This window comes from Sesamum indicum, linkage group LG9 (genome assembly GCF_026168435.1).
Source record: "Sesamum indicum cultivar Baizhima isolate 11 linkage group LG9, ASM2616843v1, whole genome shotgun sequence".
NCBI lineage: Eukaryota > Viridiplantae > Streptophyta > Magnoliopsida > Lamiales > Pedaliaceae > Sesamum > Sesamum indicum.
Window position 1 is genome coordinate 5,868,654 of NC_142665.1, and position 13,250 is coordinate 5,881,903.

The window sequence follows — 13,250 nt, forward strand, 5'->3', positions numbered from 1 at the left end:
AGTGGGACGTAATTTGTAATTTTTTTTCATACTTATGGGACTAAATATGGTGAGCTAGGAGTAAAATAATGGGATCAAAATTACAAATAGTATAAATTGTGGAACGTAAATTACAATTTTTTTTCAATTTAATATCACTTGCTCTATCAGTTTTTTTTTAGTTCAAACTTCAAAAGATGAATAATTATGCTAGTTAAGATATCCAAAATTAATTAAAATTTTGCGCTATTTCTACAAAATTCCAAAAGTTAAAACTGAAAATTTTTGCTTTGTTTTTTTTCTTGTAAATTTTTGTAATTGTGCAGGTCTAGAGTATTTAATTGGGCAGACAGTGAATTAAAATAATTCTAGTGTACCATCAAATATATATATAAAATATTTGCATGTGGTGGGAAAATAAAAGGAAGGATTGGATGTATATGGGGTATCTCTTATTTGTATTATTTTATTAGTAGATTAAAGCAGAAGTAGGGACGACGATCCAGCATGAATTTTATGCTTCTTTCTTCAGCAAACTTTCTGTCGTTTTTGGTCCCTTTTCTTCTCACTATCTCTATCAAAATGGAAATGAAGCCATTTTTTAAACTTATTTGATGGGTCTACTGTCAGCAGTTTCCACGTTCCTTTGACCTTAATTTGTACTACTCCACTAGCAATAGAAAAGACATTTCCTGGGAACGACCCTTAATTTCCATATTTTAACAATTAATTTGATCGAAGAAGTATAGTTATTTATCAAGAGAAATAATTGATGTTCATTTCCAGCACAAGAGTTGTACAAGATTATGCTCATCTACTCCCAGTTAATGACGGAATATTGTTGATTTCGTGATCCTTTGATATTTAAAAGCTACCCCTATTTGTGTAAGACGAAAGATAATATGCAGGCTACATCCGCATAATTTATACAAATAGACATTATATATATACATGTAGTTTAAATATCAATTTTCATTAAATTTTTTTGTTAATATCAACAAATTTAGTGATTTTTTACTAACAGAAGAACTTATTTGTTATACGGAAGCAAACTTCAAGGGTGTTAGATATAATTTTCCAAATCACAGGGGGTTACGTATAATTACACCAAACTTTAGCGGAGTGGAGTGTAAGTATCCCAATATTTAATGAACAATGTCAGGTGCTTAGCACGTAATCGTTAGGGCCTTTACACTTTTGGTTTCATGACTTTCAAAAAGTAGCACTTTTGGTTAGATACATTTGAAGCCATGTGGCTTTTACCCTTAAATATCTAACGAAAAGGTAACATAGGACCAAAGTACTATAAAAATAATAGTCCTATAACCAATAAAATTAAAAATAAAAAGACCATAAGTTATAAGACGAAAAATGTATTTTTCCCATTGTGTTCCTTTCAACCACTTTTTAAATAATTTATATGAATATATATATATATATATATATATATTTATAGATTGTCTTTCTAGGTAGGTTTAACATTTTGCAGAAGTCAGAAATGGCAGAGAAATAAATTAGTCATGTTTCACGACAATGATATATAGTGAAGGAAATAAAATAATTTTGTGACTGGCAGCAAAATTTAATATAATAGAAACCAATAAGAAGAGGTGAGGCGGATGGCCCTGACACACATAACATCTCGAGATCATATAATTTTGGACCTCAGCCTCAAGGGAGGGGTTGGTTTTCCCCATTAGGATTCTCTGTAAATTTGTATGTCTTCAATCTCCCGCTGTTTGCTGTTGTACTTTGCATACTTTTAAATATATATGTGTTGCATATATGGACAGAAGACAAGTACGTACATACGTTGTACAAATCTTGGCAATTCGAAAAGCTTTGTTAAGATTGCTACACAACTGTCCCTCTTCATTCTTCCAAACCTTTCACTACTGTTTTCTATTACATTGATGTGAACACTAGAGAATATCGATTGAGTCGTACTGAGTAGTAAAATTGCGACCTTAAAATTTGGAAAGACTCTTATTGTGGAAGAAGAAAGTAGCAAAATATGTTCCACTCACTTTATAGATATATATATATATATTACATTTATCCCTATATAAGTATAAAATGAGAGGTACAGTCGAAATTATGTAATTCTTTTTTTTGCCTAAAAAATTCTAAGTGTAACAAACCCTATATACATTGAAATATTTTTTTTTTTTTAAATTATAGGGTTTCAAAATCGTCAATTGAGTTATGTTTTGGTTGGCAACCCTACCTTGAAATTTTGTTCTTGGATTCTGAATGGAGACGTTGAAACCTAGCTAGAGTCAAATTCTTACAAAATAAAAGTACTACTTTACAGTCTGGCGCGACAAATTTTAGGTTGATAGTGTCAACTACCAAATGAAAATAAGACCAAGCATTGGATTTCTCTTACCATCACATTCAGAAACAGTGAAAAACGAAACAGCGCCCAAAATCCTTAGTCAAAATCAATATTTTTACTCGAAAATACATATTGAAAAGACTGATATGGCTCAATCAAAATTCACAAACTCAGGGAAGTTAGTGTATGAATTGTGTGGGTAAGTCATCAATGACTGCTGCCAATTTCTTCGTAAATATATATCCCAATATATATGTTTAAATTCACAGAATATTAATGTAAAAGGGAACTGTATTTTGTATTTTTTTCAATATACATTGTATGTATCTGCTAATAAAGTGCTGGATGAAAATTAATTTTGTAATAAAAGATCAGAACTATTAGTTTTAAAGTTGGCGGACATTACCAGAGTACAATATATTCTGAATAATACAAGAACTTGAATGGATGAATTGAATTTGAGGAAAAAATAAGTCGGACAATCTTTTATTTTATTTTTTATTTACTTATATTGTGAAGTTCAATTTAGATAATAGTAGGAGTTCAATTTTGTTTTGGTAAATGTTCAACGCTTACACCACATTTGAGATTTTGTACTTATTATCATGCTATAATCTTGATAAAATTAATGATACTTCGTTGTTACGAAACATTAGGAACATTGTCCAATTCTTTAAGTGAATCAATTGAAACTATATTATTAGTTTCGATCACCAATATTTAATATGTCAATTATTAATATCAAATACTTATAATTAACCAGCAATTATTATTATAGTACATCAACACCCATACTTTGGGGAATCCGAACCCATAAATTTATGATTATGAAATGTCCGATTTATCAAGCGAGGTCTCGTCGGCACATTTTTTCATTTCTAATAAAAGTCATAAATGATCCCATCACTAAGTGGAATAAAAAGAATTCTTAATCTAATTTTAGGGTATTTTCACTAAAAAGGAAAAAAAAAATCTCTAGGCATATTCTTTAATAAAATTATGAACATCTCTCCTACCAACTGACAGATTTTCAAAATGAGCTGAATCATATACTTGCAAAAAATATTATCTACAAATATATATATACATATACATATGACAACTCATTTGATGGTAATGTGGTAACAAATTTTGACTCCTTGTTGTAGTAAGGAATGGAGAAAGACGAAAGAAAATTGTAGCTATGTTGCTCTCTAGCTCACAAAACTTTCATGAATATATTTGATTATCATATATAGGACTTGTCAATTGGCAGTTTGCACAGTGAAATGTTTTTTTGACATTTTGCATCGTTCAAACAATATGTATGAGGAGACATAACAAAATATTCATTATTTGCATTAAAAATGACCATACACTTAACAATTATGGTTGATCAATTTTATCAATCACAGCTACTGCATCTCTGAATTTAGAAACAAATATATTTATGAAAACTCCCAAAGTGCTTAGTTCAGTTGAAAATCCAATTAACAAGTGAGAATCATATCTGAAAGAACCGACCAGTTATAACTTTTCAATACTATAGGTCCTACACGAGAAAGATATAATGAGCTCGTAAGAATGCTTAGAGCAACAAAAAATTGTACGTGGTCACGAAAGCCTAATATATATAGACAATATTCCCGAGTCTTATAATTATATGTGAACCATTGACCAAAAAATAATAATATAGTCATTATGAGTCCATATACACCCAAGTTCAAGTCGATTTAGAGGTAAGTGAATACGACTCAATTAAAATAGGGCCAGATCTTTGGCCATCTTTCATGTTATTAAGAAGTATGGTGGCATTTAAGTAATTTTAAAGTACACAATGTAACCCTCACATCAACAATTAATCAAAATTCATTATAGTTATAGCTGCGGTCAAATTTGTCATAATTCTTAACTACGTTCAAAATAATTATCATAATTTATTAATTATTATTAATATTTTTGCCTCGCTTATTAATTATCAGAGAGACTGATTACCCTTGTTATTGTGGTTTGGCTTGAGGCAGAAAAACCTCCCAGAAAATGTTGGACGGTACAAATGCTAAATTTTCAAATTTAGTGGAGCAAAGTGCAAATTAGGTGCTTTTGTGGAGAATAACCCACAATTAGCTTGTCCAAGCAGACAGTGGTAAGCAATAGTAAACTCTAATGGACAGCCTCTGAAAATTCAAATAATCATAAGACACTGGTCAATGATTAATCAATCAAATCAAAAGGAACCATTATTAGCAGCTGCCGTGATAGGCGTCCCAACATAACCACGTACGTTGTCGCAATTTTTAATTTTCATGGGGTGATTAACTACTTTTTTTGTTTAATTTAATTAATTAATACACATGCACGTACAGTAGTTATGCCTGTTCTTCACCATTTTATATTAATATTATACGGGCTCCCCAGGTAAGACTGAGATTACGTTTTTTTTTTTTTTTTGCTGGTCCCTTTCTATGATAAAATATAAACAAACCTGCAGGCAGAAAATACTAATTATATTAGTATCTTTTTTTTCTCGAATTAATGCGAGTTTTAACATTAGTCTTGGCTGACACGTTCAGTAGTCAGAAGCATCGTAATTAATATATATATCTTTACTAATCATTCAAGCGATCGCTTAGCTATTATTTTACCGTACTCTTAAGAAAATCAAGTAATTTAATGTCTAATGATAATTTTAAAACATCCTAAAAAGGGATCGATATATATATATATATATATAATAGTCTTTTTCCCCTTTTTTCCATTAGTTAACATGGATTAAAAGATTTTGTACTAATAAGATGTTTTATATATTTTAGTGACAATTACATCGTTCTTTTCTAAAATTTGGTCTAATTAATTTCACTTAGATTTTATATAGTTTGAAAATTATATTTAATACTTTTGATGTTTATTTTCGTCCAACAATGTGAAGATCTGTCCGTTAGTTCAAATTTACTGAATTGAGAAGTAAAAGTTAGACTTCTGGGTGAACAAGTAGCATTTTTTTTCTATAAAAGATATATCACATATTTGAGTTCGAGGGAGAATTGAGAAATCAACTTTAATGGCACAATACTACAGCTCAATTGGTGAGTGAGGCCTTAAGATTTTAAAGGTCATGGATTCGAACCTTGCCATGTACATGGAATGTCAATTAATAATAGTTCAGTATTGTTGAGTAGGATATGATTATTCTAATAATTTGTATTAGATATTGACGATAAAAATAATTATAATTGTAATCAATTTATTTGAGTTAATAATAATTCATTGTTATTATTTAAAAAAAATTAATGACAAAATACGAAAAAAAAATGATTCATAAAGAAAATGTTGTTCTGAAATACTATGTACAGTCAACAAAAGAAGTTTTTTTTCCATTGAATTTGCATCACAACACAGAACCCCAGAAACTGAAACTCCTTTTTCATCTGAATCCTGACTCCCACCCCACACCACCATGCTCCATGCCCCTTCAAATCTTTCTGATTGTACTACAGTCAGTTTCTCTCTCAGTAGTAATAATACATCCCCCTCTCATCAGTCTTGTTTTCATCATTAAACAAGAAACTGTTGCCATTACCAGAGCTAATCAGTTGCTTAACTTGCTCCAGATATTGACTGTTGCTGCCCAAAACCCCATTTGCCCTTTCATCAAGAAAAACACTGAACGGATCCCCATGATGATGATGCTGATCTCCATCAACATACTGTCCGTAATGAAGCATGAACTTCTGGCTTTCTTCAACATGAAAATCCCGATGAAGACAGCCCATTTGATCTTCTTGTTTGATCACCTGTTCTTTCCCGTAGCTGATCTGGCAGCAGCTCCCATCAGATGAAGAACAACTTGCTTCATTACCCCCAAATACAAGCATATTAACGTTGTCTTTCCCTGGATCATAGTACTGCAAGTCCACCAAACCCTCTTGGTTTTGCTGATAATTGATAGAACATTGACTGGTAGATAAGAATGAAAGGTTGTCACTGTTGCAGTGGAGAAAATTTTGTGGGCCTGAAAATGATTCAACTGCAGAGACGGATTTAGCAGCCTGGAAGCAAAGTGAGTTGTAATCTCTGTACAACTGCAGCAGATCAGAAGACAAAGGTTGAGGTTGAGTTTGAAGGCTGGCTGAAAATGGCTGTGAAAATTTTCCCAAGTTTGATGGATTCAGTCCCATGATCAGTTTCTTCTTCAGCTTGGTGTTCCAGTAGTTCTTGATATCGTTGTCAGTCCTCCCTGGTAACTGAGCTGCTATAATCGACCACCTGAGTATTTTGGAAGTGGTTTCAAAAGAAGAAAACCCCCCAAAAAAGAAAAGAAAATTCCAAAATAGAAAGTTTTGAGCCTCTGATCAGAAAATATGAGTGAGTTTTACTATAAATGGTGATCTAAACTTGACATGCATGCATGAAATTAGTCCAGAAATAGCACAAGTTGTTGGTTTCTATATAACACTCAAATTTCCAACTGACTTTGTGCTTGTGTGTGTCCCTTCTCTTTCCTGTTTCGGCCTCTTTCTTCTTTACATTCTTCTTGAAATGGTTGTTTTGTTTCCGTTTTGAGTTAGAGTTGAGGAGTTGGGAAGGGTGTCTGTCGCTGGCAACAGATCATAATAATCGAAGAGAATAGAATATGTGGAAAGTTGATGACAGATATGTCTTGAATTTTCAAGCATGCCAAGAAAAGCAAAAGAAACAAGGCGGCCAGAGAGGTGGGAAGAGGAAGGTGATTATGGCTACCTGCTTCCGATACTTGCATAGAGCGTACAAATTATTCTGTCTTCTTCATCAGAAAATTCGCCATGCTTAATGTTTGGCCTCAGATAATTTAGCCATCTCAATCTGCAGCTCTTTCCGCATCTCTTCAACCCTGAAATTGGACCAACCCCAGCAGCACCAACAACATAAGATGACAAATTACACTTGTAAAAACACATACCCTACAGAGAGAGAGAGAGAGAGAGAGAGATGTGAATGTTTTGAATTACCAGCTTTCTGAGGTAAAGCAATCCAATTTCCACCCGTACCAAATTTCTCGATGAACTCTTTAAGTTTTGCATCTTCTTCAGGCGACCACGGCCCCTTCTTCACGTTAGCCTTATCACAGCAAGGAGCTCTTCCCATCTCTCTCTCTCTCTCTTCTTTCCCTCTCTCTCTCTCTCTCTTCTTTCCCTCTCTCTGCTATGTTTTCTGCATCTATCTTTGTTGGCAGCAGCAGTTGAAGAAACTTCTCTCTCTTTATCTCTCCAATAATTTGACTTGGTGTGTTGTGGCTTTAGGCTTTTTATTGAGAGAGAATCTGATTAAGAAAGAGTAAGAAAGTCATTAATTAGTATATTTCTTGAGAAGCTACACAAGTCAAAGGGAATAGCTAGGCTTATTTGTAGTTCCTAAGTTCCTGCTGGTTGGACAGGTAGATGATAGAAGTTTCCATCCCCAATTACACTACTCTCCATTCCTTTTATTTCAACATTCCAATAAATTTACTCTAATTAGTGAAGTATATATGATGAGCAAACATAATTAGGACTAAGTTATTAATTGTTGAAAGGCGATCTATATTGAAACAAGAATAATCTATACATTATAAAGCTACTTGAACTTAATTTGTGCAGATTAATCGACCCGTTCCAAGACTCTATGTTTATTGGAATTGTTGGATTGGTCGATCACAACCGTTATAATATAGTGCTAAACTATCAAGCCACAATTTTAAAATAGAAAAAAATGAGTAATTTAAGTTGGGGGTTAACAGTTTTTGTCCTATTTAAATTAAAATTCGTATTTTAGTCTTGTAATTTTAAAAATTATGATAATTTTAATCTTTTTCAACTAATTTGATCAAAAACTTCCATGTCATAAGCCATGTCAACACCTAAATTGGGGCTTCCGGTGAATTTGATGATATAGTAGTCCAAGTTGTAACTTTTAACTGCAATTTGGGTCTTCTGTCTTTAAGAGGTTGACAATTTTGATCATCTAACTTTAGATGTAGCAATTTTGGTCCTCTATCTTTCGAAATAGTAGTGATTTTGGTCCTTAAGCTCAATTGGTGATTATTTTGCCTTTTTATGATAAAAACTCAACACTCATATCACATGCTTTTAATCAAATCCAACATGCTTTTAAAATAAAATTAGCCTCAATAATCTTCATACGTTGGTTTGATTGTCTTGTTACCAGGTGTTCCGAGTCCTTCATTTTACGAATTTTTCAACCATCTGAACCACACTATTATAGCAAATGGTTTATAGGTACTTAACTCATTCAATAACAAACAACAACAAATGCGGTGAGACATCTAGAATCCACCAAGATCTGGGTAGAACACCAACAAGGAGAGATGTTATTTATCTTTTGGTTCAAGAGTTCTATTTTCATAGGTATAAACATTAACCTATGTCCATAGTTTTGAATTATCATTTGGATCTCTCTTAGATCTTGAGAGAACATTGAGGTATTCGACTCGAGTTATTTTTCATTAGTTCATTTTATCATAATATTAATTAAAACTGTAGTGTTTCAAAAATTTACACAATCAATCTCTCTTTACGAGTGTTCTACCCCGGATCTTTCTATATTGTAGACCTCTCACTATATTTGTTGTTGAATGAGCCAAGTACTTGCAAACTATTTATTGTGGTAATAACTGGAAGAAGTCCTTAAAATCAAGGGTTTGGAATCAGTTGCAAGGCGGTCAAACCAAGGAATAAAGTTTATTGAGGCTTAATTTGAGAGAACTTTGAGGTATCCGATTCGAATTTTTTTCCATCAGTTCATGTTATTATAATATTAATTAGAACTGTAGTATTTCATAAATTTACACGATCAATCTCTCCTTATGGGTATTCTACCCCGAATCTTTCTATGTTGTAGACATCTCGCCACATTTGTTGCTGAATGAGCCAAGTACCTACAAATCATCTGTTGAGATGATATGGTTGGAAGAAGTCCATAAAATCCAAGAATTTGGAATCAGTTGCAAGGTGGTCAAACCAAAGGATAAAGTTTATTGAGATTTAATTGTATTTCGAAAGCATGTTGGGTCTGACTAATTGCATGTAACAAGACTATTAAATTTTTATCATAAAAGGTCAAAATGGTCACTAATTGGGTTTAAGGACCAAAACCGCTATTAATTTGAAAGATAGAGGACTAAAATCGCTAAATCCAAAGTTAGAGGATCAAATTGCAAACCCCTTAGGGATACATGACAAAATTGCAATTGAAAATCATAACTTGGACTATCACATATCAAATTTATCAAAAGCCTCACTTTAGGTACTGACATGACTGATGACATGGAAATTTCGATTAAATTAGTCAAAAAGAACTAACATTCCCATAATTTTTAAAGTTATATAACTAAATTACAAATTTTAATTTAAATAGAAATAAAATTACCATCCCTAACTTATAGGACTAAAATTACATTTTTTTCCTTTAAAGTGTATCATTAACAATATATATTTAGTGACAAAAAATGCATAAAAAGTTGTGCCTATAAATATTTAGTGACAACAAATAATTAGTCACTAAGTTGCCATTGTATATATATATATATATATATATTATTACTAACTATATGTGTGTGTATGCATGGGTATCATTCATTAGTTTTAGCGATAATTGAATGTACTTTTTCGTCAAATTCTATTCGACTGAATACGTTAACGTGGTGAAAACTATAAGCTCTAACAATCCGATCCAGGTCGAGATCATATATAGATGCAAACACTATGATCCACAGCTGGAGAGGGGGGTCCTCTGTGATACCTCTTTCTTGAACTATTTGGTTGACCTATTATAGTGTGTCAGTGGTGTCATACGAAACAACTCAAATTCTTGTTCTATTATGTAATTTTATTATTTTTAAAGGGGCAAATGTATAATATATGAAGACTCTAAAAAATCATTTAGTGCATGCAATGTCGGATACGAATACTATTTGAATATGATATTTGTGTCTTTAATTTTTTTTTTTAAAAAAAGGGCATGCACGATTCTCGAACGCGTGTTTTGCACACGTTTAGGATTTTTTCATAATTTTAAAAAATTTTGGGTTGTATTCTACAAAAATATATATTTTTGGTTGAATAAAAAAGAAAAATCAACTCACTCCTCTTAGACTAAAAATTTTTAGATGAAATTACTGAAAATTCGAAAGATGATCATGACAATTTAACTAATTTGGATGATTAAAAGTTTTTTGCATAGTGCATACTTTTTAAAATAAACGAATTATGTATATTTTTTAATTGAATTCATGTACTATTTTTCTTTTAAATTTAGATGTAAGACATTCATTTTATGGTTTGTCTCGATGTTTTTTATATTGCATATTTTAATTTTCTAAAAATTGAAAACTATATATAGTAAAAGAATATATTATGTATAGTTGTGTCAGTGTCATCTGATATTCTAATTTTTTTAAAAAAATTTTGTTATTATGTTCGTATCCATGCATCATAAAAGCAAATATACTCCATTTAATCCTAGCTAGTCACAGTCCGATGACCATTAGTGGGTTGAATTCGTTTCCACGGTGGAACGACTCTTGTCCTCTTGTTCAATATTTATGCCACTAGGGTCTGTTACTGTAACACATGATGATGAGGGGGGAGCCCATAAATTTTTCCATTTTATAAGCACCAAAATATCAGAAAATAGTGAAAAAAGAATTATGAGTAATTATTAATTTCTTGAAAAATATATACTGGTTCGGCACTGTTTATAGGTAGGATTTGGAAACTGACTGACGAGAATGATCATGTTTTATTATTACCATCTTCTAGATTTCAGGCAGCAACAATTGAGTACTTTTGATCGATCAGGTGCCTTTGGATTGACTTATCAATGTTTGAATTGTCACAGCCACCACCAACCAGCTAGCTAGCCAAGGATTTTACCTGTCCTTGTACATTGTAATAAAATTATCTAATGCTCCCACTAAAAGATGACCTAGCTCATTCTATTAAAATCACAATAAAAAGGAAAAATGTATTTTTTACATTATATAATTATGTTTATTTTATGGCAATAAACCAACCACAGTAAGAAAATGCATGACTCAGTATTAGCTATAAAAAGATTTAATGCTAAAATTAGGTCTAATTAATAAGTAAAATTCTTATTGTTAATTTTCATTACAAGATATATATTTTAAACAATTTGTTGTTAAATTCAATGGCAAGTAAAATTTTCGTTGCTAAATTTGTCAGCAAGTAAATATTTTGTATTAAATAATATAAATTAAGAACAAAAAATATACTTGCTAATTAACTCAACGATGATTTTTTGTACTTATTGAACCATTTTCTTATAGTGAACTACACAATAAATATAAGGGTAAAATACATCGAGACTCCTTGATATTAGGTTTAGTTACATAGACATCCCTCGCTCTTTGTAAAATTACAATTACACACCCTATAAGGGGGTGTTGATGTAATGTATTTTATGGGTGTTTTATTACGTTTTCTCGACTAAGGAGTTGTCAATGTAAATCATAATTATAATTTTCACGAAATATACTTATATTTTTACAAAAATTTAAAAATATTATCTGTATAATTAAACTTAAACTCAAAAACTATCACTGTACTTTACTCTAAATATAAATTTACTTGTCCTAATAGTTGGATCTACTTGGATTTGGACAAGTACAAAGGTTCCACCTAAGCTGCGGGCCGGATTTGGTTTGGTAGTTGTGTCATGGAGCTTTGCCTACGACAGAGAATTTAGCAAAACGAGGAAAAGGTGTGGATGTCCATCGTCCTATTTGTTTCTGTTCAATTGAATATTTATGGGGGATTGTCCTTTTGCAAGGCAATTGTTTCAGGCATTTACCCTGGAATGTGTTGTGTAATTGGAGGGAGAGGGCAGCTGAATGGGTATCTGGGGTGTTTGGTGTGTTAGGAAGGCAGGAACAATGTTGGCTTTGTGGCAAAATCGCAACAAAAAATTGATGGAAAACAAGAATCGTGATCGAGGCGCTGCAAATTCTCTTGAAAACGTGGAATATCAAGAGGCTTCACAGGGACAACCTGTGCATGTTCCAGTGGTGTCTGACGAGTGAGGTTTATGTGTCCATATGAGTTTCCGTGCTTGTGGTTGAATTTGAAAATCTGATTGTGCATGAGGGTCTCTTAACTGATTAGGTTGTTCTTTTTTAATATGTTATCGCTCTTCCTATTTTAAAAAAATCAAAATTAATTGATTATCTCTTAAGTTAATAAAATCTTCATTAGTTAATAGATTGAAATCGTTTAAGACTAAATGAGAAAAAAAAAAAGGGAAGGGGGGGGGGGGAGGATTGCATGGTATAAGATTAATTAATGAAAACTAGTCCATCACAAAAGATATGCATGATCACTTCAGAAAATCACGTTAATTATCATTTATTCGTCATAGACCAAGGTTTAATGAAAGTGATATTCTAATTTTTTTTTTAATTTATTTGACCTTACCAAATTCTAATTTTCAGGAGAGATAAGAAATATAAAGAAATTAATATCCTTTTCAAATTCAATATATTTTTTTCTTGCAGCGGCACATTTTATATAAATACTAACTATTAAGTCAATTTTAAGGTCGCATCCTAACTTTTGAATTCTTTTTTTCTTTTTAAGCAAATCAGTTACAATTATTAATAAATTTTAATTATCAATAATTAATATAAATAATTATATTATAAAATATATATAATTACTTAATAACTACTATTACAATATGTTAACAATTATTATTGAATAAAGTTTTAATTTGTTTTGTGAAAAATATTGTGTGTTTCTTGTTAGGCTTTTCAATCTCCAAGTGAATAGAAAAGAGGGAAATAATAACAATTTCTTTTGGGCAAAAGGAGATTCCTAAATTAAGTGCCGTATTTGGCTGAAAAGTGGATTTCCTAAAATGCTCCTAATTATATTTATATTTTTTTTCACAAATAATTTCA

General features: G+C 31.5%; 1 protein-coding gene across 1 annotated transcript; it reads right to left on the reverse strand.

Moving 5' to 3' along the window:
- Positions 1-5,646: 5,646 nt before the first annotated feature.
- On the reverse strand, positions 5,647-7,557 carry LOC105170875 (transcription factor MYB106-like). Its single transcript, XM_011091798.3, has 3 exons — positions 7,285-7,557; positions 7,037-7,166; positions 5,647-6,562 (listed from the first exon to the last, which is right to left on the reverse strand). The coding sequence occupies exons 1-3, from the start codon at positions 7,418-7,420 to the stop codon at positions 5,806-5,808; spliced, it is 1,023 nt and encodes a 340-aa protein (XP_011090100.1). The 5' UTR covers positions 7,421-7,557; the 3' UTR covers positions 5,647-5,805.
- Positions 7,558-13,250: the final 5,693 nt, after the last annotated feature.